We start from the raw sequence: 25,595 nt of genomic DNA, 5'->3' as shown, positions 1-25,595 counted from the left end.
CAACTTTATATTATTGATCTTTACACAACTTAAATCTTTGCGAGGGACCTCATTTGGGTGTTCCGACGATAGCCTTAAAGAAAGCGAGTTTCATTGATTTCTTGACTTCGTCTCTCGTGACGTCACTTTGATCGCTTTAATTCCGATGAAGACAACCAGTGGACCTTCAACATAGGTTAAGATTATATTCTTTAAGATATTCTCATGAATTAAAAATAAACTTTTACGCGAAGCAATAGGCGCAACATAATGTATATACATGCTATCTGTTTTCAGTGTGGCTATCTATCATGTCTATATTGGAAACATTTCTGGATTTATCTCAGCCCATATCCGCTTGTCTCGCTTGTTTCTCATTTTTCATTCTATTTATCTATCTGTCTAATTGACACTTCCTTTGAACTAAAGTTCGTTTTCTTTTACCAGAGTTCCTGCAACGCATACACTAGCATGTTTATAATCATGTATATTTCGAAATACCAAGTAGTCTCACATTTCAAACGAATACAAAAATCTGTTGAATCCGCATCAGCTCTTGGCATCTCGTTACTACTCTTGCGTAAAATTTTGCGTCGTTGTTCAATGTCAAGGATCTCCAAGATTTTGAATACTTACAACAGGGCACACATTCGTCATCAACGAGCATGGTTCCTTCAGGACAGAAACAGCCATTGACTCGCTCAACAGGACATTCTTTGTTGTCGTCATGGAAACGTGTACACTGGTCATGTGGAGACGGAATACATTCACACTCGTGGTATTCCATAGGTTCCTCACAGTGGAATGCTGGTGGGTTAATAAACAACAATCAACTAATAGTATAAGACAGGTATCAGACGTGTGGATTACATGCAAAAATAGCTTTAGATTATTTACTGAGTAGCTCTACAATAAGGGGCTATAGCAACGTCTTAAAATTACCTAGAGAAATGTAACGCTAATTCTTGTTAATTCTTAATTAGCTTGATTGATAGGATGTGTAAAATATTTTACAACACGTTCTCAGGGATTCTATACTGACGGAGAAAGTATGTGGAAAAGCAAATTCCAAACAGTCCCAAACAAATTTCAGTATATTGATACATAAACACAACAAAACTTTATGTTTGTTTCGAACAGAACATGATGACACGCTCCATTTGTAAAAAAAAAAAGAAAAAAAGAAAAAAATTATACTGATGACTGAATGATAAGAACTTACGACAAAAGTCTTCCTCTCGCCAGTCGATACACACACCAGCTCTAGCACACGCGATGGCGTAGTACTCGAATGCGTCGCACGTAGTTTCGTTGGAGAAACACTCGTCGTAGAGGCAGTTCCTGAAGAATGGGTCTGGGGAAACAACCTCGTGACACACTTGGAATTCGGGCAGCGTGTACAGCAGTTTGCACCAGTCCACATCGGGTGGGTTCGGGCAACGAGGTACAGGCTCGCCGCAGCCACAATCTCTCCGTTCCTTGATCGGTACCCATTCACAACAGTTATTATCCTCTTCACACGTTGTCTCATTGACGCCACAGATCCCTGTTTGTTTGTATTGGTTTAGTTTAAGTATAGACTATTTATAATATTCTCGGTGAAAAGCAAAAATCGTAGCAAAAATTGCTCATACATGTAATTTTGTGTAAATAGAAAAAAAGCTTAAAAGTGGCACGCATTGTAGCAAATAATAGACCAACTTTTGGAGCATAAGAGATCAAATGGGTAAAACGTACTCTAGTTTGAGTTGAAAAAAAAAAGAATTAAATTTCTTCGATTTCTATGGGTATTTATTACTAAATGAACTAAGTTTGGAGTTGGCCTTGATTTGCCTGGCACAGGTGTAATTTGTCAGTCCTTTATATTCCGAGAATCAGTGCAGTATGTTTTTATGAGTCAACAGTTACTCATTTATTTAATGTTTGTTCGTTTTGGTTTTCCAATATCACTGTTTCTAAAACGGTATTCACTTATAGATAATAGAAAGATAACTACTCAATCAATGAATCAATAGACATACTTCTTGTTGAAGCTTACCACTCAAATTCACTCCAATAAAAACGAAAAAATAAACTTTTCAATCTACCCCAAACTAGGAAAAAAAGGAAATGTGTGGATTACCGCACAGTCCCTCTGTGCTGTTGTAGTATATCTCGTAGGCAACCCGAACGCTGAAGTAGTGCAAGTCGAAGGGGACAAAACGGACTTCCAGGCGGATTTCGGGTGCGTAATAGACGACGAAGATACCGTCAACCCAGATGTCGAAGGTAGGATTGAAATCGCTCACGGGTGCAGTATATGGGTCTCCGTCTATGTCGACACGGTTGTGCTTTATGATATAAGATTTGATGAAAAAGCACAGTCAGCAACTTAATTGACATTGCAGGATTCAAACGACTTCTTTTGAAATTTCCTGTGTAACAGCAGTAAATTCATCGTTTGAAATATCCTTTGTTGATCTTCACAATACAGAAATGTTGTTTGATAGTAGCTGTATAATCCTAATAACCCTCATTGTTACTTTTCCTAAGTTAAGTTTTAGGATTATCACTGTCGTGATTCATATTCTTGTTGCACCCATACATTGATTCCTACTTATAAGCCAGTAGTTCGTTCAACTATAGTGCAACAGCAGCGCGGCAGTCGGTGTACCCGAGTAGAAAGAGATCGATCAGTATTCTTCGGAACTATGAGGTACTCGAAAAACATCATAACACGTTACACCTACCCCTCCGGACGTGTGGTCAGACAACAGTACGACCGTATGCCCTCCGTAGATGATTGTAAGCTGCTTAGGACACGTGGTTCCGGGGAACCGTTCACACTCCACGTTGGTGATGAGTACCGTGTACTTTGGTGGTTTGCTGGAGTCTTCGCTCAGAACGTAGGTGCAGTTGCCTTGGTGATCAAAGTCGTTACCATTGAAGTCTCTGTAGTGAGGATCGCCGTATCCCGTGCAAATACCTTGAAGAACAGAGTACGGGTATCGCTGTTAATGTGTTTAGGAGTGTCACGGACAGAAGCAATAAGGCTTAGATTTCTTAATTCAATAAGAAAAGTAAATTACGCATTTCTGACTGACAAGCAACTTCCAAACATGCCTTCTCTGAGATGCCTTTGAACAAAAAACAACTAAATTGGAAAGATTTTTCAGACTTCAAACCTTTAGCCTGTAACAATTCCAATCACACAGACAACTGTTAAAGTGTATCCTGGCCAGGCAGCTACCAGTACGACTTATTGGTTCAGGTTGGAATAATTTTTCGATCACTTACATTCATTGCGCGGTGGTATATAAGCTGTTGGTGTGAAAGTGGGTGTAGGGGGCGCGGTGGTGGTAGGCCTCGTCGTAGGCGTGGAGACGGATTCTGTGGGTGTGGCTGTAAAACAGAGAAATGTTTTGTTGACACCTACAACAAGCCTAACTGCAGTAAAAATGTCAACTTTATGTTATTGATCTTTAGACAACTTAAGTCTTTAGCGAGGGACCTCATTTGGGTGTTCCGACGATAGCCTTAAAGAAAGCGAGTTTCCCTGATCTCTTGACTTCGTCTCTCGTGACATCACTCTGATCGCTTTAATTCCGATGAAGACAACCAGTGGACCTTTAACATAGGTTAAGATTACTCTTTAAGATATTCTCATGAATTGAAAATACACTTTTACGCGAAGCAATAGGCGCAACATAATGTACATGCTATCTATTTTCAGTGTGGCTATCTATCATGTCTATATTGGAAACATTTCTGGATTTATCTCAGCCCATATCTGCTTGTCTCGCTTGTTTCCCATTTTTCATTCTATTTATCAATCTGTCTAATTGACACTTCCTTTGAACTAAAGTTTGTTTTCTTTTACCAGAGTTCCTGCAACGCATACACTAGCATGTTTATAATCATGTATATTTCGAAATACCAAGTAGTCTCACATTTCAAACGAATACAAAAATCTGTTGAGTCCGCATCAGCTCTTGGCATCTCGTTACTACTCTTGCGTAAAATTTTGCGTCGTTGTTCAATGTCAAGGATCTCCAAGACTTTGAATACTTACAACAGGGCACACATTCGTCATCAACGAGCATGGTTCCTTCAGGACAGAAACAGCCATTGACTCGCTCAACAGGACATTCTTTGTTGTCGTCATGGAAACGTGTACACTGGTCATGTGGAGACGGAATACATTCACACTCGTGGTATTCCATAGGTTCCTCACAGTGGAATGCTGGTGGGTTAATAAACAACAATCAACTAATAGTATAAGACAGGTATCAGACGTGTGGATTACATGCAAAAATAGCTTTAGATTATTTACTGAGTAGCTCTACAATAAGGGGCTGTAGCAACGTCTTAAAATTACCTACAGAAATGTAACGCAACTTCTTGTTCATTCTTAATTACCTTGATTGATAGGATGTGTAAAATATTTTACAACACGTTCTCAGGGATTCTATACTAACGGAGAAATTTTGTGGAAAAGCAAATTCCAAACAGTCCCAAACAAATTTCAGTATATTGATACATAAACACAACAAAACTTTATGTTTGTTTCGAACAGAACATGATGACACGCTCCATTTGTAAAAAAAAAGAAAAAAAGAAAAAAATTATACTGATGACTAAATGATAAGAACTTACGACAAAAGTCTTCCTCTCGCCAGTCGATACACACACCAGCTCTAGCACACGCGATGGCGTAGTACTCGAATGCGTCGCACGTAGTTTCGTTGGAGAAACACTCGTCGTACAGGCAATTCTTAAAGAATGGGTCTGGTGAAACAACCTCGTGACACACTTGGAATTCGGGCAGCGTGTACAGCAGTTTGCACCAGTCCACATCGGGTGGGTTCGGGCAACGAGGTACAGGCTCGCCGCAGCCACAATCTCTCCGTTCCTTGATCGGTACCCATTCACAGCAGTTATTATCCTCTTCACACGTTGTCTCATTGACGCCACAGATCCCTGTTTGTTTGTAATGGTTTAGTTTAAGTATAGACTATTTATAATATTCTCGGTGAAGAGCAAAAATCGTAGCAAAAATTGCCCATACATGTAATTTTGTGTAAATGGAAAAAAAAAGGTTAAAAGTGGCACGCATTGTAGCAAATAATAGACCAACTTTTGGAGCGTAAGAGATCAAATGGGTAAAACGTACTCTAGTTTGAGTTGGAAAAAAAAAGAATTAAATTTCTTCGATTTCTATGGGTATTTATTACTAAATGAACTAAGTTTGGAGTTGGCCTTGATTTGCCTGGCACAGGTGTAATTTGTCAGTCCTTTATATTCCGAGAATCAGTGCAGTATGTTTTTATGAGTCAACAGATACTCATTTATTTAATGTTTGTTCGTTTTGGTTTTCCAATATCACTGTTTCTAAAACGGTATTCACTTATAGATAATAGAAAGATAACTACTCAATCAATGAATCAATAGACATACTTCTTGTTGAAGCTTACCACTCAAATTCACTCCAATAAAAACGAAAAAATAAACTTTTCAATCTACCCCAAACTAGGAAAAAAAGGAAATGTGTGGATTACCGCACAGTCCCTCAGTGCTGTTGTAGTATATCTCGTAGGCAACCCGAACGCTGAAGTAGTGCAAGTCGAAGGGGACAAAACGGACTTCCAGGCGGATTTCGGGTGCGTAATAGACGACGAAGATACCGTCAACCCAGATGTCGAAGGTAGGATTGAAATCGCCCACGGGTGCAGTATATGGGTCTCCGTCTATGTCGACACGGTTGTGCTTTATGATATAAGATTTGATGAAAAAGCAGTCAGCAACTTAATTGACATTGCAGGATTCAAACGACTTCTTTTGAAATTTCATGTGTAACAGCAGTAAATTCATCGTTTGAAATATCCTTTGTTGATCTTCATAATACAGTAATCTTGTTTGATAGTAGCTGTCTAATCCTAATAACCCTCATTGTTACTTTTCCTAAGTTAAGTTTTAGGATTATCGCTGTCGTGATTCATATTCTTGTTCCACCCATACGTTGATTCCTACTTAAGCCAGTAGTTCGTTCAACAATAGTGCAACAGCAGCGCGGCAGTCGGTGTACCCGAGTAGAAAGAAATGGATCAGTATTATTCGGAACTATGAGGTACTCGAAAAATATCGAAACACGTTATACCTACCCCTCCGGACGTGTGGTCAGACAACAGTACGACCGTATGCCCTCCGTATATGATTGTAAGCTGCTTAGGACACGTGGTTCCGGGGAACCGTTCACACTCCACGTTGGTGATGAGTACCGTGTACTTTGGTGGTTTGCTGGAATCTTCGCTCAGAACGTACGTGCAGTTGCCCTGGTGATCAAAGTCGTTACCATTGAAGTCTCTGTAGTGAGGATCGCCGTATCCCGTGCAGATACCTTGAAGAACAGAGCACGAGTATTGATGTTAATGTGTTTTGGGGTGTCATGGCACAAGAAATAAGGTTTAGATTTCTTAGTGTAATAATAAAAGTAAATTATGCATTTCTGACTGAAAGGCAACTTCCAAAAATGCCTTCTCTGAGATGCCTTTGAACAAAAAAAAAGCTAAATTTCAAAAATTTCAGACTTCGAACCTCTAACAATTTCAATCATATAGAAAAATGTGAAAGCGACTCCTGGCCAGGCAGCTACCGGTACGATCAAAATGGTTTTAAGGTTGGAATAATTTTTCGATTACTTACATTCATTGCGCGGTGGTACATAAGCTGTTGGTGTGAAAGTGGGTGTAGGGGGCGCGGTGGTGGCAGGCCTCGTCGTAGGCGTGGAGACGGATTCTGTGGGTGTGGCTGTAAAACAGAGAAATTTTTTGTTCACAAGTACAACAAACCGAAGTGCTGTAAGAATTTCAACTTTATATTATTGATCTTTACACAACTTAAATCTTTGCGAGGGACCTCATTTGGGTGTTCCGACGATAGCCTTAAAGAAAGCGAGTTTCATTGATTTCTTGACTTCGTCTCTCGTGACGTCACTCTGATCGCTTTAATTCCGATGAAGACAACCAGTGGACCTTTAACATAGGTTAAGATTATATTCTTTAAGATATTCTCATGAATTAAAAATAAACTTTTACGCGAAGCAATAGGCGCAACATAATGTATATACATGCTATCTGTTTTCAGTGTGGCTATCTAACCTGTCTATATTGGAAACATTTCTGGATTTATCTCAGCCCATATCCGCTTGTCTCGCTTGTTTCTCATTTTTCATTCTATTTATCTATCTGTCTAATTGACACTTCCTTTGAACTAAAGTTCGTTTTCTTTTACCAGAGTTCCTGCAACGCATACACTAGCATGTTTATAATCATGTATATTTCGAAATACCAAGTAGTCTCACATTTCAAACGAATACAAAAATCTGTTGAATCCGCATCAGCTCTTGGCATCTCGTTACTACTCTTGCGTAAAATTTTGCGTCGTTGTTCAATGTCAAGGATCTCCAAGATTGTGAATACTTACAACAGGGCACACATTCGTCATCAACGAGCATGGTTCCTTCAGGACAGAAACAGCCATTGACTCGCTCGACAGGACATTCTTTGTTGTCGTCATGGAAACGTGTACACTGGTCATGTGGAGACGGAATACATTCACACTCGTGGTATTCCATAGGTTCCTCACAGTGGAATGCTGGTGGGTTGATAAACAGCAATCAACAGTATCAGACAGGTATCAGACGTGTGGATTACATGCATATAGCTTTAGATTATTTACTGAGTAGCTCTACAATAAGGGGCTATAGCAACGTCTTAAAATTACCTACAGAAATGTACAACGCTAATTCTTGTTCATTCTTAATTACCTTGATTGATAGGATGTGTAAAATATTTTACAACACGTTCTCAGGGATTCTATACTGACGGAGAAAGTGTGTGGAAAAGCAAATTCCAAACAGTCCCAAACAAATTTCAGTATATTGATACATAAACACAACAAAACTTCATGTTTGTTTCAAACAGACCATGATGACACGCTCCATTTGTTTAAAAAAAAAAGAAAAAAAAAGGGGAAAAAAATTATACCGATGACTGAATGATAAGAACTTACGACAAAAGTCATCCTCTCGCCAGTCGATACACACACCAGCTCTAGCACACGCAATGGCGTAGTACTCGAATGCGTCGCACGTAGTTTCGTTGGAGAAACACTCGTCGTAGAGGCAGTTCCTGAAGAATGGGTCTGGGGAAACAACCTCGTGACACACTTGGAATTCGGGCCGCGTGTACAGCAGTTTGCACCAGTCCACATCGGGTGGGTTCAGGCAAGGAGGTACAGGCGTGTCGCAGCCACAATCTCTCCGTTCTTCGATCGGTACCCATTCACAGCAGTCATTATCCTCTTCACACGTTGTCTCATTGACGCCACAGATCCCTGTTTGTTTGTTTGTTTGTTTTTGTTCAGTTTAAGCATAAAAATGCATAATATTCTTGGTGAAAAAACAAAAACAAACACAAAACAAAAGAAATAGACTAGCACAAGTTGATCATTCATGTGATTTTGAGTTACACACATTAAGGCAAATACTAGACCACCTCAAGCGGAACGTAATTTGCTTCGTCTTTAATCTCTTACATTTTCTCGCGATACATCTATGAGTATGCAGCTGAAACCCAACCCCACCCCTTCTTGGACATGTCATCGCAATAAGAAATTTATCATTTACTATCTACTGAGGATCAGTGCCGTATGTCAAATCAACACTTACCCGTTTATCTTTTTCGAAGTTTTGAATGTCACTGTTCTAAAAACTTATATTCCGTATCAGGGCAATCCCCGTTAGTTAGAGAAAAGATTTGGGTTAGGGTTAGGTTTAGGGTTAGCGTTTTGGTTAGGGCTAGAATTAGGTTCAAGATTAGGATTAGGGTTAGGGTTAGGGTGAAGGGAAGGTTCCAGGGTAATTGCCCAGAGAGTAATTGCCCTAGACGCTTATATTGAGTTATAAATCTTAGAAAGATATCTACTCCGCTCTATAAATCAATATAAAAGGCATTCTTCTTTTCAAGCATACCAAACGAAAAGACACGCTTTCTTATCTACCCCAAGCTAGGAGAAATGGAAACGTGTGGATTACCGCACAGTCCCTCTGTGCTGTTGTAGTATATCTCGTAGGCAACCCGAACGCTGAAGTAGTGCAAGTCGAAGGGGACGAAACGGACTTCCAGGCGGATGTCGGGTGCGTAATAGACGACGAAGATACCGTCAACAAAGATGTCGAAGGTAGGATTGTATTTCTGCACTGGTGCGGTGTATGGCTCTCCGTCTATGTCGACACGGTTGTGCTTCATGATAAAAGATTAAATTGAAAAGCAACATTAATAGCTCCATTTTTTTTTTGGGGGGGGGGGGGGGTTCAAGCGACTTACTTAGAGCTTACCCATGTAAACGTAATAAATTTATCTTTTCAAATATCCTTGGGTAGTGCTGCCCACTTTCAATAATTTATACAGTAAAACGTCTATTCAAATTCATGATATTCTTCCGTCGAGATGTTTTTACCTCGGGAGTTCTAATCCTGCTCGAGTATGTACGCCCATGATTTTTTTTTTTTTTTTTTTTAGATTATGGCTACTATTAAAACACTGACAAGTCAGTGCTTATTGACGTCGATGCAGGGCAATTTGTCAATCAGTTGCAGTAAAAACATCTGTTTGACATTAGTAGGCTAAGGGCAATAGCCCTCATCATTGGCTTCTTTTTTGTAGTGGTTGTTGTTGTTGTTGTGGCTTGGCCTAGTGTGTTCGGAGGTGACTGATATGTCCAATCTGAGCTCAGAACTGTCGGCCGCCAATTTCACACTTTAAGCCGGTGGTTAATTGGGTGGTCGCGAGTATCTAGCTGCTCTCGCTTTCCTTGCTACCCGTTGTTTTCGACTGTGGCTCTGCGATGCTGTTTGGCTGACTTGGCACCACTACTGATCAGACAACGCCATAGTGGTCTGTCTAAGGCAAGGTCTTCCTAAGTTCCGACAGGAATTTTGAGGCTCTTCAGGGTGGCCTTTTGGTGATCTTTGAAGTGGAGCTTGGGACGTCCATCTTGGCATTTCCCTTCTGCTAGTTCACTATACAGAAGGACCTTGGGGATGCGTTGGTCATCCATTTGTGGGACATGTCTTGCCCATCTTGCTTGTGCCTTCCTAAGGAAAGTGTGAATGCTGGTCATAATGGCACTGGTGAGGATTTCTGTGTCGGGAATGTGATTCTGCCATCTGATCTTTATTAGTCTGAGGAGACAGGTTGTGTGAAATGGTCCAGCTCTCGGCCATGTCTGCTTTATATGGTCCAGGTTTCACAGGCGTAGAAAAGTGTAGTGACGACTACTGCCTGGTAGACCTTGCGTTTAGTGCTGAGGCTGATACCCATTCGCTCCCAGACATTTTCTCGGAGCCTCCCGAAGGCACTGCTGGTCTTAGAGATTCTACACTTAATTTCCACGTTTATGGTGATCTGACGTGACAGAGTGCTGTCCAGGAATGTGAACTTGTCAACATTATTGAGCACTGTACTAGTTACTCTGATTACAGATTTCTGGTGGGGCTTGTCAGGGCAGGGTTGATACATGACTTCGGTTTTCTTGGTACTGATGGTGAGGCCAAAGTTGTCGCAAGACCTAGATAGTCTGTCAGAAGTCGCTTGCTTTGCCTGTTGACTGGAGGCACTGGGAGCACAGTCGTCGGCGAAAAAGGAAGTCTCTAACAACTTCTTTCACCTTTGATACTGCCTGTAGTCGGCACTAATTAAAGAATTTACCATCTGGCCTGTATAGATCTGATAGCTATTTCTTCCTGACAGTCATGGAAGTCATCAATGGGCATGGTAGAAAACATGATGCTGAAGAGTGTTGGCGCTAGTACGCAGCCCTGCTCGACACCGTTTGTCACCGGGAAGGCCTCTGATGTTTCACCCTTATCCTGTACACGGGCCATCACACCGCCATGGAACTGGCGTATCATAGTGACGAAGTGCTCTGGACATCCAAACTTTGCCAAAATCTTCCACAAGACCTCTCTACTGACTGTATCAAATGCCTTTGTGAGATCAACAACGGTGGCGTAGAAGTGTCTGTTCTATTCTTGGCACTTCTCTTGAAGCTTTCTTGCTGCAAAGATAAATGCCCGCTGTGCCTCTACCCGCCCGGAATAATCGCTGACTTTCGGGAAGGTGCCCCTGTTTAAGGTGCTGGATAAGGCGATTGAGAAGGACTTTGGCAAGAATCTTGCCGGCTATTGACAGTAGGGACATGTCCTGATGGTTGTCATAGAACTGCTGGTTACCTTAAATTTCCTTTTGTAAATGTGTTCATTGAAAGCATCAATGAGGTCCTGGGGTATGACAATCTGCTGCCTTATTTACTGAAAGATGTCTATCAGCTTTCGGGTGAGGAAAGGGCCTCCTGACTTGTACACCTCTGCATGGACGGCATCGATGCCAGGTGCCCTTCTGCAGAACAGTTGACAGATGGCCTTCTGAGTCTCTTTGATGGTGGGTGGTGTGTCAAGTCCCTGGTTGACTGGGATCTGTGGGAGGTGTTGGATACCTTCATCATTGCTGGGGATGGTCGATTCAAGATGGTCTCGAAGTGTTCAGCCCAGTGCTCGTGGGATCTTAGCACGATCTGTGATTAGTGCTGCCCCGTCTGCACTAGGCAGGTGGGGAAGGAGCTGGAGGGCTGTCCATAGAGGGCTTTTTATGCGTAGAAACGTTTAGAGCCTTTCCTGTCAGCAGAAGCCTGAATTTCCTCAGCTTTGTTACTGAGCCACTTGTTCTGCATCTTGCGAAGCTTGGCCTGAACTTCCCTGCAGATGTCGTAGGGATTGATGAGAGGTCACTCATCGATTCTGCGAAGACGGTGCTTTACGTCTAGTAGGGATGATATGTGCTCATCATTCAAATAGTCAAACTATTCTTGATTTTTTCTCTTTGAAGGGCCAGATGCTCAAAGGCGGTTAAGTACACTACCTGCCTAAGGGTAGAGCAGTCGTCCTCCACAGGAGAGCTACCTAGCTGGGGGTCTTCCAGTTTACTTTTCAGGTCACTGACAAGGCCATCCCCAACCATTTCCTGCTTAAGTTTGAAGACATTTCGCTTATTGTACTTCTTAATTCGCTGACTGCAACCGTAGTGCAATCAGTGCACCCAAGTAGAAAGAGATTGTTCTGTACTCTTCAGAACTACGAGGTACTCGAAAACATCACAACACGTTATACCTACCCCTCCGGACGTATGATCAGACAGCAGTACGACCTCATAACCTCCGTAGATGATTGTCAGCTGCTTAGGACACGTGGTTCCGGGGAACCGTTCACATTCCACGTTGGTGATGAGTACCGTGTACTTTGGTGGTTTGCTGGAATCTTCGCTCAGAACATACGTGCAGTTTCCTTGATGATCAAAGTCGTTACCATTGAAGTCTCTGTAGTGAGGATCGCCGTAGCCCGTGCAGATACCTTGAAGAAAAAAAAAAGTTAATGTGGTCACTGGTCACACTCAGGTGTCGTGAAATGTAAGGAAAATAAGTATGTGATATTTAAAAAATGAAAGTCGACGTAAGTATCGGCCAGCCACTCTGATGGCTGCCCCTTCAATTTTCTTAGATTGAGAGAATTACACGATCACTTACAGTCATTGCGCGGTGGTATATAAGGTGTTGGCGTGAAGGTGGGTGTAGGGGGCGCGGTGGTGGTAGGTGTGGTTGTCCTTGGCTTGGTAACAGGTACCGTGGGTGTGGCTGTAAATAGAGAAAAATGTTTTTCCATGATGAAACTAGCCGAAAATTAGTTTCACTGCTCAATATGTTACAATTGCTAAGATAACTGTTATAAATGGACATGTAACTCTAACACCTTTCGGCTGGATAATCCAATCCAATGTTATGTTTAAGGTCAAAATATGACCGACTGGTCGAGTTAGCACCTTTACCTATTCTCATTGTTCATTTTATCTACTCATATATTTTACAGCACATCACTCATTTACCAATTATATGTTATTATTGTACGTCGTTTTACCTACCCAAATGTAGCATATTAAGTCATTTATGTTTTCCTCATAGTCTGTACATTTTCGCATAATCTGTACAGTTTTCTTGCCTTTCGCAAATATACTATGAATATGAGCATCAGAGTTTGACTTCTATGCGACATTTTGTTACTTGCATTAGCCATGTGACCAGTAAATGCACAATGACTTGCAAGATAGAAAATAAATTTCTTTGGTTATGTTATTCACATGTACCCTTTTACTGAAGTACCGTTCTGTCACTTTTCAAGCGTCCATAGTTTTCTTCGTCATATGTTATCATTTATGTATTATGATATGATAACATTTAATATCAATCTACTTTTCAGGTATACGCTATCCCAACTAATATAACACTGGAAATACATACACGATTTTGCCATACAGAGAGATGAATAGATAAATGGACTGATGGAAAGATAAATAGACAGACATATAGATAGATAGATAATCGAAACACTTACGGCACGGAATACAGGTGTCGTTCCGGCGGGTATAGCCAACCGGACAGAAACAGCCAGAGATTGGCTCTGTCGGACAGTCCGCGCTGAATTCCCCACAAGTGGCATATTCCTCGTCCGGACATACGCACTGTCTGAACTCGAAGGGTGGCTGGCAGTTGACAGCTAAAACGAGGAATGGTGAAGATAATCCACGTGTAATACTTTATCTTCCTGGCGACATACGTGTACTGCGAAGTGCCCCTCCAGGTAACAACTCACACAACTGGGTGCGCTCGCAAAACATCACAGTACAAAGATTGTTACCAGCACCACACTTGGCTTCTTGTGTGTATCGTTGATCTGCACGACCTCTAGATCCAACACGGCATCACGCCATATTTTCATAACATGTTCATGTAAAATCGTGGACCTATCTAAAATACTCTCAATCAAAGTAGTATAAACAATAAGCGTTAACGATGTAACAAATTCCATTTCAATCTACACACCTTTAATCATCAGCAGGCCCTGAATCTGTTCGGTGGTTTTCTTTTAGTTAGATGTACATCATATATGTAATATGCAAGCATATATATATCTATATATATATATATGAAGAGCTTGCTTCCAAAATGCGCTAAATCCGTTGAAAATGATGGATTTAGCGCCTTTTGGAAGCAAGCTCTTCATATATACACGTGTACACATAGGCCTTTTCTTGCATCTACTTCCCTCACTTATTTCTTTCAGTGAACTGCGTTATTTGTTTCGAGTATGGATCTACATTAGTATTTTCTGTTTCCTGTTTCATTCAATGAGTGAAAGTGAATAAAGTTTTTTTTTTTTTTAAAGGCAGAAACGAACAAAATCGGAACAAAAATGCAGAAAGAAAACTCGTCGGCTATTATCAGGACTTTTAAAAATGCTGAAAAGCGAATGCTTTTTTGTTTGTTTGTTTCTTTGTTTGTTTGTTTGTTTGTTTTCTTAACTCACGGCAGAAATCGTCAGACCGCCACTGCAGACATATCCCCTTCTCGGCACACACGGTGGCGTAGAACTCGAACGAGTCGCAAGGGTGCTTGTCGGTGTGGCAGAAGTCGTAGAGGCAGTTCTGGAAAATCGGCTCCGGGTCCACAGTGTCGTAGCAAGGCTCGAACTCGGGCCGGTCGTAGAGGTTCTGGCACCACGAGGCGTCCGGCGTACACGGGAGCTCCGTGCCGACGTCTTCGCAGCCGCATCTCTCCCTGTCCTCCGGCACCATCCAGTCACAGCAGTCATTGTCCTCCTCGCACGTGGTGCCGTTCACGCCGCAGTTACCTGAGAACGGAGTCACAGGGGAAAACCACATGTTTTTAAAAGGAGACTTCCGGATAATTTTCAGACTTTTGCATTTGAAGAAAAAAAGGCTATGTTGGGCACAGAGTTTCAGAACTTATAATGATTGGGATGAGGAATGAGAATGATTTAAAGAGTTATAACAAAAAATCACAATGACCAACAATGATGTGGCAGCTTCACGACAGGAATACATGAGTTGGGCCTCAAGGAAGCAGAACAAAAGAAGGAAGTATGTATAAATTCTACAAAGGTCGATAAAATTGTTAAGCAAGCTGCATTATACACAACTGGAATATAATGAGCCTCCCATGTCATCATCCTTGTTCAGTTTAATCTGTTTTGGGGTTTGGTATTGGTCACTATGCTCACGGACCACAATAAATTTCACAAATCTATGTGCGGAGCTGTCGATTTATGTACTAGTACATGATGTAAAAATATGAAAATCGTCTGGACTTCCCCATTCGAGCAGGAGAATTATTTTAAATAATCTTTATCAGACACGAAGGGGAGAAGGGAGATGACTTGGTAGGAGACCGACATAACAACAATAGTATTCTAGAAGTAGCGCTGTGAAGGGTCGAACAGATTGTGACCGAGTAGTTTCAATCGTGGTAGACTTGTCAAGAAGGGTAGGAGCAGGGAGGTGTTAAAGAGATAATAAAACTGAGCGGAGTTGAAGCAGTGATGGTAGATAAAAGAGCAGTAATAGAATGGATGGTTTTGGGGTAGCCAGAGGAAAAATGGAAAAATGCAAGAAACAAGAAGAAGAATGAGAAGAAGAGGAAAGAGGAAAATTAGAAGGACAAGTTAAGAGCAGGACGAAAAGAAGGGATATGTACAGTTGTATGTTTGTTTTCTGTAACCATATTTTTTTTCTGTATGGATGGTACTAGAAATACACTGTTATGCTGCACGTGGAAATCTATTCTGTCCTATATACATGTGTATTGTCTATTTTGAGTGTATCTGCATTTATGTGTATGTCTATATTGTTTGTACATAACAATGCGTGCATTCAGTTCTAACTTCCTGTCTGTGCAACTTTTAATTATAGGATTGTAAGGTAACATGACATTGATTTGACGGAGTATTTATGCTTTTTACATTTTTTTTCTTTAACTGCGATTTTTCTGTAATCATACTTGAACGTTTCCTTTGTACGCATGACACTATTGGTCTGCAGAATTACTTTTTGAAATGAAACCGAAATTTAATGGAATTTAATTGAATTGAATTGAAGAAGTTGGATGAGGAATTTGAGGAAAAGGAGAAGAGGATCGATGTAACGTATACAAACCATAGAGAAGAATGTCTTTCATCCAGTGATGAAAACTCACCACACAAGCCTTCGGTGCTGTCGTAGAAACGAGCCTCTGGAATCTCGACACGGAAGTAATGCATGCCAACGGGCACAAACCGGACTTCCAAGCCAATGTCCGGCGCTTGATAGATGAGGTACATGTCACTCGCCAGCACTCTGAACGTCTTATTATAGTCGACGGGCGCGTTCATCAGTACGTTGTTCACTCGAATTTGATGCACCTTAGGAGAAAACAAACAAGACACACCAAATCGCTTTAATATCCTTAAAATACCATTCCCGTTTCTTCCCCTATTTAACCCAACTACAAAACAACTACGCAGGCGTACTACATTTTAGGAATGACACTTTTGTTTCACCAAGTTAACTTTGTACATGCTTTAATACCAATATCACCAGTACGTTGCAGCTTCCCTGGTCCAATGCTTATTTAATGGTGAGAAAAAAAAAACTTTCTATATATTTTTTATTTTATCAAGGAAGATGACATCTTCTTATCTTAAATACATCTAGCGAAATAGCGGTGTCTTCAAAACAGGCAAATGCATATGACATGTAATAGTTCAACCTGTCTATAGCGGCTACCAAAGGGACACAAAAAAAAGGTGGTCGTTGTAGACGGGTGGCCGCTATGCACAGGGTCTTTAACATGACATTTCTTTTGGGCAACTGAGTTTAGTAGTATACCGCACGCTATAGACAGTTAGTCGCTATGGCAGGTTTGACTGTAGTATACATTAATTGTTCCGATTATAAAGAAAGAAGAGCGCCGAAACGCACCCCTCCCCCACTCCCCCCCCCCCAAAAAAAAAATGATAATAATAACACTGATACAACTACTATACGGAGCTTTTTGTGTATTTTGTTTTGCTGTGGTTGTTTTCTTTCGCTTCGTTTCGTTTCGTTTGGGTTTGTGTGTCCTTTCCAGCACTCACTCCCAGTGTTGTGAACGTCGACAGGAGATCGACGATGTAGTCTCCGTAGATGATCGTCAGCTCCTTCGGGCACGTGGTGCCTGGAAAATTAGCGCACTCTACGTTGTGTATGAGGACGATGTAGACGGGCGGATCGCTGGAGTCCTGGCTGAGGATGTAGGTACAGTTCCCCTGGTGATCGAACTCGTTGCCGTTGAAGTCATAGTAGTGAGGATCGCCGTAACCGTTGCATACACCTTCAAGTATAGGAAAGTTAATACTTAAAGAATTCAATTCCAAACGACATTCATTCATGAGTGAGTGAGTGAGTGAGTGAGTGAACGAATGAGTGAGTGAATGAATGAATTGGTTAGGTATCGATGAGTGCAAAAAAAAAATGTGCAAGTAATAAATGAATGAATTTTTATGAATAGATCAGTTAACACTACATCGAGTTAGTGGTAAAGGTGTAAACTTGTAGTACAAGGAGGTAATTGTATTTTAGATAAGAACTGCCTTTAGAAAGTAAAATTTTAGTTATGTTACAACCAAGTTCCTATTGAAACCCTAATCAAACCCTTAAATTAATTCTATTACACTTTTCACTAAGTATATTTATCAGATTCTTATTAGCGGTTTGCAAAAATAGGGCTTACCTTTCTGACTTTTTTTTTCTTCAAATCTTAATAGAAACTCGTCACCTAGTTTGCAATGAATGAATGAATGCAGCTTGATTTTTACTTGTATAAATTGTGACTCACACACGCGGTACCTCCTTTATGTCCTATCTGAGGGACAGTGTTTTGCCTCTAATTGCTTGAGGGCAAGGTATGATTATACACAACACTAATGCACAGTTAGACTCGGGAATAGAATACGGGTCATTAAAATGGTTCAGGAGGCAGACGTGCTACGAACTGAGCCGAGTTCACAGCCCAATGGTGCTGTTGGTGGGAATGGTGGTTTTGACCTACATGTATTGAAAGCTGGCGTGTGCACTGGCGTGGTGGTTGTCGGCTCGGTTGTGACGCTCCAGGGAGGTGTGGTGGTAACGTAAGGCGTCGTCGTAGACGGGGTGGTCTGCTGGCACACCTCCACGCACTCGCCGTCCTGGTAGTACTGGCCCGGGGGACAGTTGCATCCCTCCACGCAGGTATCGGGACAGAGGCCGTGTTCGTCCCAGCGGTCCTCGTGGCCACAGACGTTGCACACAGGTATGCAAGGGTCGTACTCGCGGCAGCCATCGCACTGGTAAGCTGCAATGATCATGAGAAAGAGGGAAAAGTCACAAAATTGCAGACTTTGAAGACTGTCATTGACAGCTTGGGTGGGCAGGCATACAGTATGCATTTTAAAGAGACTCTGTTTTGAGAGGACATCTTCAAAATATTCAGAACATGCCATACACAAAAGGTTGTTATAGAATGAACTTATGAAGGAATTGATGATATCTTCCAAAGACGTATGTGCTGGTTAATATTATATCAAGGAAAGAATCCGAACATTCACGTATTCGTTTGCGATCAATAGACAGCTTTATACACAAATAATTTGGAGGTAAAATGATGCGAACATACACAATAGCAATAGAAGGAGGAAAAAGTTGACTTACGGCAGAGGTCGTTTGAGCGCCATTTGATAGGCACACCCCGTGCGTTACACTCTTGCGCGTAGGCCGCTATAGCCGTGCACAGACACTCGCAGTCGCCGCCGTAGTCGCAGCCGCACGCGTCGTACACGCACCGCGTGTAGTAGGACTTGTAGCTGACTTCGTTGTGACAGTCTTCGAATAGGCTTGACTTGAGCACACTGCACTGGCGCATGGACCAAGCGCGGCGGTGCGGACTGGTGGTGCACGGGTTGGTCACCTGCGACGATCTTGGGCAATAGTCGTGAACCTGTCAAAATAAAGGTACATGTATATACTTGTAATTGTTTGACGGAGCCACACTTACTCGTTTCTCGGAATCTTTACGAGATATACCCATCCTAAAACTACTAAAGATTGGCAATGCAATTCTCTGCATTGTAATTTCCGGCTGGTTACTAGTTCCTCCTTTGAGGTACATTCATTTTACCAATATTTGACGATGGGATATGTAAATTGATTACTTCACGTTAAAAAATCCCAAGCTTTAAAAAAAAAAGAGAAAAAATTAAATAGGCCCTAATCGACACTTTGTTATGCCGAGTTATGATTCATTGATACACCACACACGGCAGATCGTTGACGCCCTAGGTATGAACTTACAGAATAGTGGAGAGCAGTAAAGACATTTTCTTTCCTTTTTTTGCCAAATATTATGAATTTACGTTTCACTCTTTATCTTTTATTAATTTCTTTACTGCAACTAGGCTTGAGATTACCTTCCAACTATCACCGAAGTCGACTGAAGACGTCTCGGGTAGTCCACCGGCAGGGGACAAGAAGTCATCGCCGACGAGATCGTTGAAGTTGCCACAGAGACCGCCAACCTATCAGGTTTGATAAAGTAAAATGATAATGAACATAACAACAATAATAATTAAAAAAATATATATATTCTCTCGTGACTTCCCGGAGACCAGACTAATCTCCAGAAGACGTCGCGTTGAGGAAACGGAGATGTCTTCGCGACCCGGTGAAAGATAAAATGCAGGAGAAAAATAGAGCAGGGGCATCAGAGGTGGAGGAAGAACGCATAGAGATCTTACCTTTCCTTTGTACGAGGGATCTAGTTTGACCTGGACCCAAGTGCCCTGGTCCCAAAGCAAGGTGATGCCATAATCAGTGTGAACGTAGACGTAGGCTCCGACTTGCGATATCCGGAACGATCCGGCTGACTTCGGGACTTCTGCGCCACGGACTAGGGACAACTTCTCTTGGTTAGACCCGGTTCCTATATGCATCGAAACAACAACAAAAAGAGACTCCGGGTATGATTATGAAAATTGAGAATAAATTATTTTCCATCATTTTCAATGATAATATTGAAATGAAGTTTGTTTGTTTTTTCTTTTTTTTTCTTTTGCCAATACACAATCGATGTAGAAAAATTAGTTCTCGTAAAGAGTAAATGCAAATGAATATACGTTCTATAGATTTTTGATGAGAAATAATCTTTATAGATATTTAATTTTAGTCATGAAAGCAGTAAACTTTATGGGTAATGCCGCGATAGGGAAGACTTTTGTTCACCTGTCTTTTCCTTGATAAAATACCAATGGCAAATCTATATTGATATGATTCTTGTGAAGTGAGATCCAAGAAATGATTATTGGCGTTTACGCAGGTTATCAAGTACAAACTCGATGAGCAAGTGTAATTTGCTAATCCTGTGCTTGTTTCGTAATTATCGCATCTACAGCTGTATGTACCAACAACCTGTAACAACGCAAGGGCCACACGCACGCGGAACGTACAGTAGGTACTGAACTACACTGTAGTAAAATCAGACGGATATCAAATAGTGTGATAAGCGTTAATCTTGTCCAGTGGAGACTATAAAACATTTCAAAAAAAAATGTCCTTATACGGTGGTAACATTCAACTAAAACATCATATATATATCATATATTATAATACATAGATTTTACAAAGGAATATTCGGATTTGTGCTTCAAACTTCTTCAAAGTGAATAGAGCTCTACAACTGTTACAAATGTATTAGATTGAGTAATAAATTGTGTTGCATTTATTATTTCTTTGCTACAACTAAAACGACTTCTTACCTTCATATCTCAACAATACTTCCGCGCAAAACTAGTGGAAACCACACTTTACGAGTCGTTAATTGTATTCTTAAAGGGGCATTCCAGACGATTTTCATAATTACACATCAAGTAGTACATAAATCAATGTATCCATGTATAGATTTGTAGAATTTATTGTTGTCCTTAAGCAGAGAAACAATACTCTGAAAAATCTTAAACGAATTACACTGAACAATGTTGATGACGTAGGAGCCTCACATATTTTAGCAATGTAGCAGTGTAATTCCATTACAATACCACTTGCTTAACAAGTTCACCTGTGTAGAATGTATGCATGCCATCTTCTTTTGTTCTGCTTCCTTGAGCCCCAACTCTCGCATTCTTATGGTGAGGCTGCCATGTCATCGTCCTTGTTCATTGCAATTTGTTGTAAATTTTGAGAACATTCTTATTCCTCAACCCAATCACTACATATTCTGAAACTCTGTACTCGGTATAACTAATTTATAGTTGTTCAAATGTAAAAGTCTGAAAATCATCCGGAGGTCCCCTTTAAGTTCAAAGGTTAAACTGTTACGTGTACTGCACATTATTTTGTAAGACCATACCGATCGTAAACGTGATGGACTTGGTGCAGGAGACGCCGCTACTTCCGCATGGGATGTTGCCGATGACGACGTGGAAGAAAGCGATTCCAGAAGCCTGGCTGACGCTGTCGGTCACCATCACGTAGTCGCAGTCGCCCTGGAAGTCGAAGAGCTTACCATCGAATGTCTTGTAGTGAGGGTCGCCCCAAGCCGTGCATGTTCCTGATTAAACAAGGAGGACATTTTTCCGAGATTCGTGAATATTAGATCATGTCGCAGGAAATTGTGACGTGAAGAATGATTTTAAGACGATTAAGGAAAACCCTTATAGAATCTACAGTGAAAGGATCTCTTAGTCCTAGAGTCTTAAGTAGTAGGAGTAAGAGAGTTAAAAGACTTTGTACATGTACATGTAGTTTCCGCCATTCTTGTAAATCAAAGTGTGATAATATCGTTGTTTGCTGGAGAGAGGCAAATTAGAGTGTGTGTGTGTGTGTTGTTGTTGTTGTTGTTTTTGTGTGGAACGTTTTAATTGTTCCGACGACACTTGTTAAAAGTGATATGAGAATCTATGTGTGAAATGGGGGATCCTTTGAACCTCGTGCCAGGTATCAGCAGGACTTGTCACAAAATGTGGTCACTGTTTGATCACCTTCATTGTTTGCAGCATTGACTGCTTACTTACAAATAGCCTCGTTTTTCTCATGCAATCTTTTTCACACCCTCCTTGCGTCACGATTACGAACTGCAGACAACATATTTCTGTATCGACAGATTAGATCTATTAACTCAGTAGATGACTGACTCTAATCGTAAATGTACAACCTTTGATGCTCCGAAGTGGGCAAGCTACAAGTTGAGCATTTGTGCAGTTGGTATCAATAGAATTTAAAAAAACATTTGTTTTCTCTCTCTTACCATGACAATTGCTCTCCTCGCACTTCCATTTGCTGTTCTCACAAACGCTGTAGTGAAGAAAATCAATCATTTTTAAAAGGAAACTATATTTTGATGCATTGAAAACAAATTAACCACAACACTCCATTCCAAGTCTTTCTTAACACGTCTAGCTAGCTTGCATAATTTTTGAAACGATGCCATTCAGTTCAAATATAGGCTGCGTTTATTCTATATTTCACAGCGTATCCCTAACATGCCTATACAGAGGCCTATGAAACATCAGTATAAAAGTACAGTCAAAACGAAAAGAGTGTCTTGCTAATCTAACAACTAAAAAAATAACTCACAAACAATGGTAAGGAGGAAGAGATAAAAGAAATGTATCAGTCCTTTGTGATGTTCCAAGGAGAAAGCAAAACTTGTCCTCACCAGGTGTGGCACTCGTCCGTTTGAATGCTCGCCCCCTCCTCGTAGCTCTGCTTGCCGTGGTGGCACGGGCAACTGGACGATGCGACGCACTGGGTACCGTTCCACACAGTGGATTCAGTGCAGGCGCAGCCGCTGTAACAGGTGGCGGCCGAGCAAGCCTCAAATTCGTGCATATTAGCGCAAGTTTTGACGCACGGGCTGACGCAGGCGACGTACGCCTCGTTCACGCCACACGCATCTGCCGGACAGTCTAGGTCCTCGCACATCCAGTCTCCAGAGTCGCAGGTGCTGGCCAACGAAACCAACAGGTTAAACATGTTAAACATTGAAAGTGGTTGTAGCAGTAATTGGAAAGATGACGGATTTGTTGTTGTTGTTGATGATGATGATGATTTTTTTTTTCTTTTTTTTTTTTTGGTGGGGGATAAACGATGTGTAATATACATGTATTATACAAGCATTCGAGAAAGGCACTGACCACCCTCCCCCCCCCCCCTCAACTATCAAAGGTATAAAACTGTGACTAAGGCAGTATGACGTACGTTCAAATCTAACCAAATTTCCTACCACTGTAAATCGTTCCAATCCTTATTACAGCCTCAGTCTCGATGGGAGAATGCTGCTATCCAATTACAGGTATGTTGATTTGTATTTTGGTTTCCGCAATACACACATAAGAGCCTCGAGTATACTACAATTCTATAGCTGTAGAACTATCATCATTGTGTTTCCATGGAAACCATATTTTGATACGTTTACATGGATAGCTGTAACATTGCAAGAAAAAAACGAACAAACATAAGAAACTTCGAAGTAATCATTTTTTATACTATATTCATACAGGTGTATATGTTTGTGAATACTTTCCATATACGTATAAGTTCGGCGAATCGAGTTATAGACATAGAGGCAGGGATGTAATTTCATTTATCACTTGAATTTACCAGTGTTGATGCATGTCCGTGGTACAAATCATAACGATCAAAACTCACGGTTTATAGGTACACGTGTATCTCGCTATATCGATGTTTGCCTATGATTGAGCAAATATCGAAATTTAGGATAACCTTACTGAGGAACTATAGAATGGTCTCTGTCAGGGAATTGTCTCTTGAAAATACTAGTGAAACAAAATTAGAAGATGATAAGAAGTATTCCTACAACACGAGATTTTGGACAACAAAAAAAGATAAAGAAACTGTCAATCATTACCAGAATCCGCATCCCTTGGCGACTTTGTCCCCCCTAGAGAAACGTTCGCCCGAGTCTGGATCTACACAGCCGCAGTTTTCGCGCGTCACGCATGCGCCCGTGGGTGACATCAAGGATCCTTCTGGGCATGCGCAGCCTTCCACACATGTTTCGTCACACACCATGTTGGTGGAGATAGCGTTGCAAGTGGTTGAGCACATGGAATGGCAGGCACTGTACACGAGTCCTCCCTCGCACTTCATTTCTGGTTTGGGGAAAATTTTGGTACAGGTATTTACATCTTGTGTCTTATCTATTCAAAAATTGTAGATTTGAATAGATTTGCAGGTGTATTGCAGGTTCTTATGATATGATGAATATACTAATAGGTAGAGAAACACACACATATTATATATGTCTCTGTGGCAACTATCATTGGCAGTCAGTACGCCATTAACTCGTCTGTGTGTATATATCCAAAAGTTAGGTATTATCATTAGTACACTGATAAATAGAAAATGTTCTAAAACTTAAAGTAATACGTGAAACACTTGTAAAGAACCTTGCGAATCATCTGATCAGATAAAACCTATTTTCTCTACGATAAACATTGTTGATTACCTGTAGTATAGTATGTGGAATCTTCGAACTGATCCTAACCATTTCTCAGATGTACCACGATCTATAGGTTTTACAAGGCACCAAGCAAGCGACAAATAACCCCCCCCAAAAAAAACAAACAAACAAACAAACAAACAAACAAACAAACAATAAATGTAAAAAAAAAAACAACTCACCACAGCCAGACATATGCTCTCGCCAACTGATGATTACTCCCTTCTGGGCGCACTTGGAGGCATACATAGCAAAGATCTGACACTTGCACGAGTCACCGGAAACGCAGTTGCACACGTCACTTCGGCAAGCATCATAATACACTTCCGGGTCAATGTATTGTCGGCAAGCTTGAAAGAGAGAATAGACAAGTTACAGTCCTAATAATTAGTGAAGTGTTGCTATTAATGTGTTTCTTGAAAATGAAGAGGAAAGGGGTGTGACGCTTAATGCTATTGTTAATCTCTATACAATTATGGAAGATATACAGTAGACTTCCAGAAACACAAAATCTGTTTAGCGCAGACATGTAAATCATGCAGCTTTTCGTCTTTATTTGATGATCAAAGAGACATAGTCATATACTCTCTTTTTTATCTTTTCTCAATTCAAAACTATGATCTTTTGGCAATATTTGATGAACAGCATACTTTATAATCTCGTAATGAATTATGATAATATTATATAGATGATGTCTACTGACTGGAACGAAAATCGTGGAAATTTACGAGATAGTTCAATCGTTCTTTTTCAAATAACTGCCTACATACTTTGAACTTTTGGCTTGACGTGTCCTTTTTTTATCCATTTCTTTATGGAAAACGAAGGGACAAGATCTTCAAAGATAGAGAGTGCTGGTCGCATGATTGGTTAGTGCAGGATATCTGTCTTACGAGCAAACGCATCGTCGGTGTAAAGCCTGTAGCACTCTTCTTCAGCCGTGATGGACTTCTGGGAGTAGAGATCGCAGGGATCTGTGCCGGATTCGTCGGCAGCGTCGGCGCAGGAGGACCCGATACTCCACTTGTTGGCGAAGGACGCGGAATTCGACTCAATGTCGCCTAAAATGCAGGTCAGTGATGGCATAGACCAGTTTGATTAACAACAAATTTTATGCTAATATTCTATTCAAATTTGTGTGCGTACTTGTTTTATGTTCTGCTTCC

The 25,595-nt window shown here is 41.0% G+C and overlaps 1 protein-coding gene across 1 annotated transcript in view; it reads right to left on the bottom strand.

Annotated features, from left to right (window-relative positions):
• Positions 1-25,595, bottom strand: part of LOC140239804 (IgGFc-binding protein-like) — a 46,836-nt gene that overhangs the window by 9,811 nt on the left and 11,430 nt on the right. The window contains exons 12-35 of the mRNA XM_072319623.1: positions 25,323-25,490; positions 24,612-24,779; positions 23,836-24,079; positions 22,624-22,911; positions 22,213-22,259; positions 21,316-21,516; positions 19,709-19,893; positions 19,382-19,489; positions 18,627-18,912; positions 17,989-18,270; positions 17,036-17,271; positions 16,117-16,321; positions 14,432-14,755; positions 13,460-13,621; positions 12,598-12,705; positions 12,189-12,424; positions 9,053-9,260; positions 8,029-8,352; positions 7,441-7,611; positions 6,661-6,765; positions 6,120-6,355; positions 2,102-2,309; positions 1,202-1,525; positions 616-786 (exon numbers count right to left, since the gene is read on the bottom strand). Coding sequence (XP_072175724.1) covers positions 616-786; positions 1,202-1,525; positions 2,102-2,309; positions 6,120-6,355; positions 6,661-6,765; positions 7,441-7,611; positions 8,029-8,352; positions 9,053-9,260; positions 12,189-12,424; positions 12,598-12,705; positions 13,460-13,621; positions 14,432-14,755; positions 16,117-16,321; positions 17,036-17,271; positions 17,989-18,270; positions 18,627-18,912; positions 19,382-19,489; positions 19,709-19,893; positions 21,316-21,516; positions 22,213-22,259; positions 22,624-22,911; positions 23,836-24,079; positions 24,612-24,779; positions 25,323-25,490 — 4,995 coding nt within the window. The remainder of the gene's footprint in view (positions 1-615; positions 787-1,201; positions 1,526-2,101; positions 2,310-6,119; positions 6,356-6,660; positions 6,766-7,440; positions 7,612-8,028; positions 8,353-9,052; positions 9,261-12,188; positions 12,425-12,597; positions 12,706-13,459; positions 13,622-14,431; positions 14,756-16,116; positions 16,322-17,035; positions 17,272-17,988; positions 18,271-18,626; positions 18,913-19,381; positions 19,490-19,708; positions 19,894-21,315; positions 21,517-22,212; positions 22,260-22,623; positions 22,912-23,835; positions 24,080-24,611; positions 24,780-25,322; positions 25,491-25,595) is intronic.

The sequence above is a fragment of the Diadema setosum genome, chromosome 16, assembly GCF_964275005.1.
Source record: "Diadema setosum chromosome 16, eeDiaSeto1, whole genome shotgun sequence".
Taxonomy (NCBI): Eukaryota; Metazoa; Echinodermata; class Echinoidea; order Diadematoida; family Diadematidae; genus Diadema; species Diadema setosum.
This window is presented reverse-complemented; position numbering and strand designations above follow the sequence as displayed.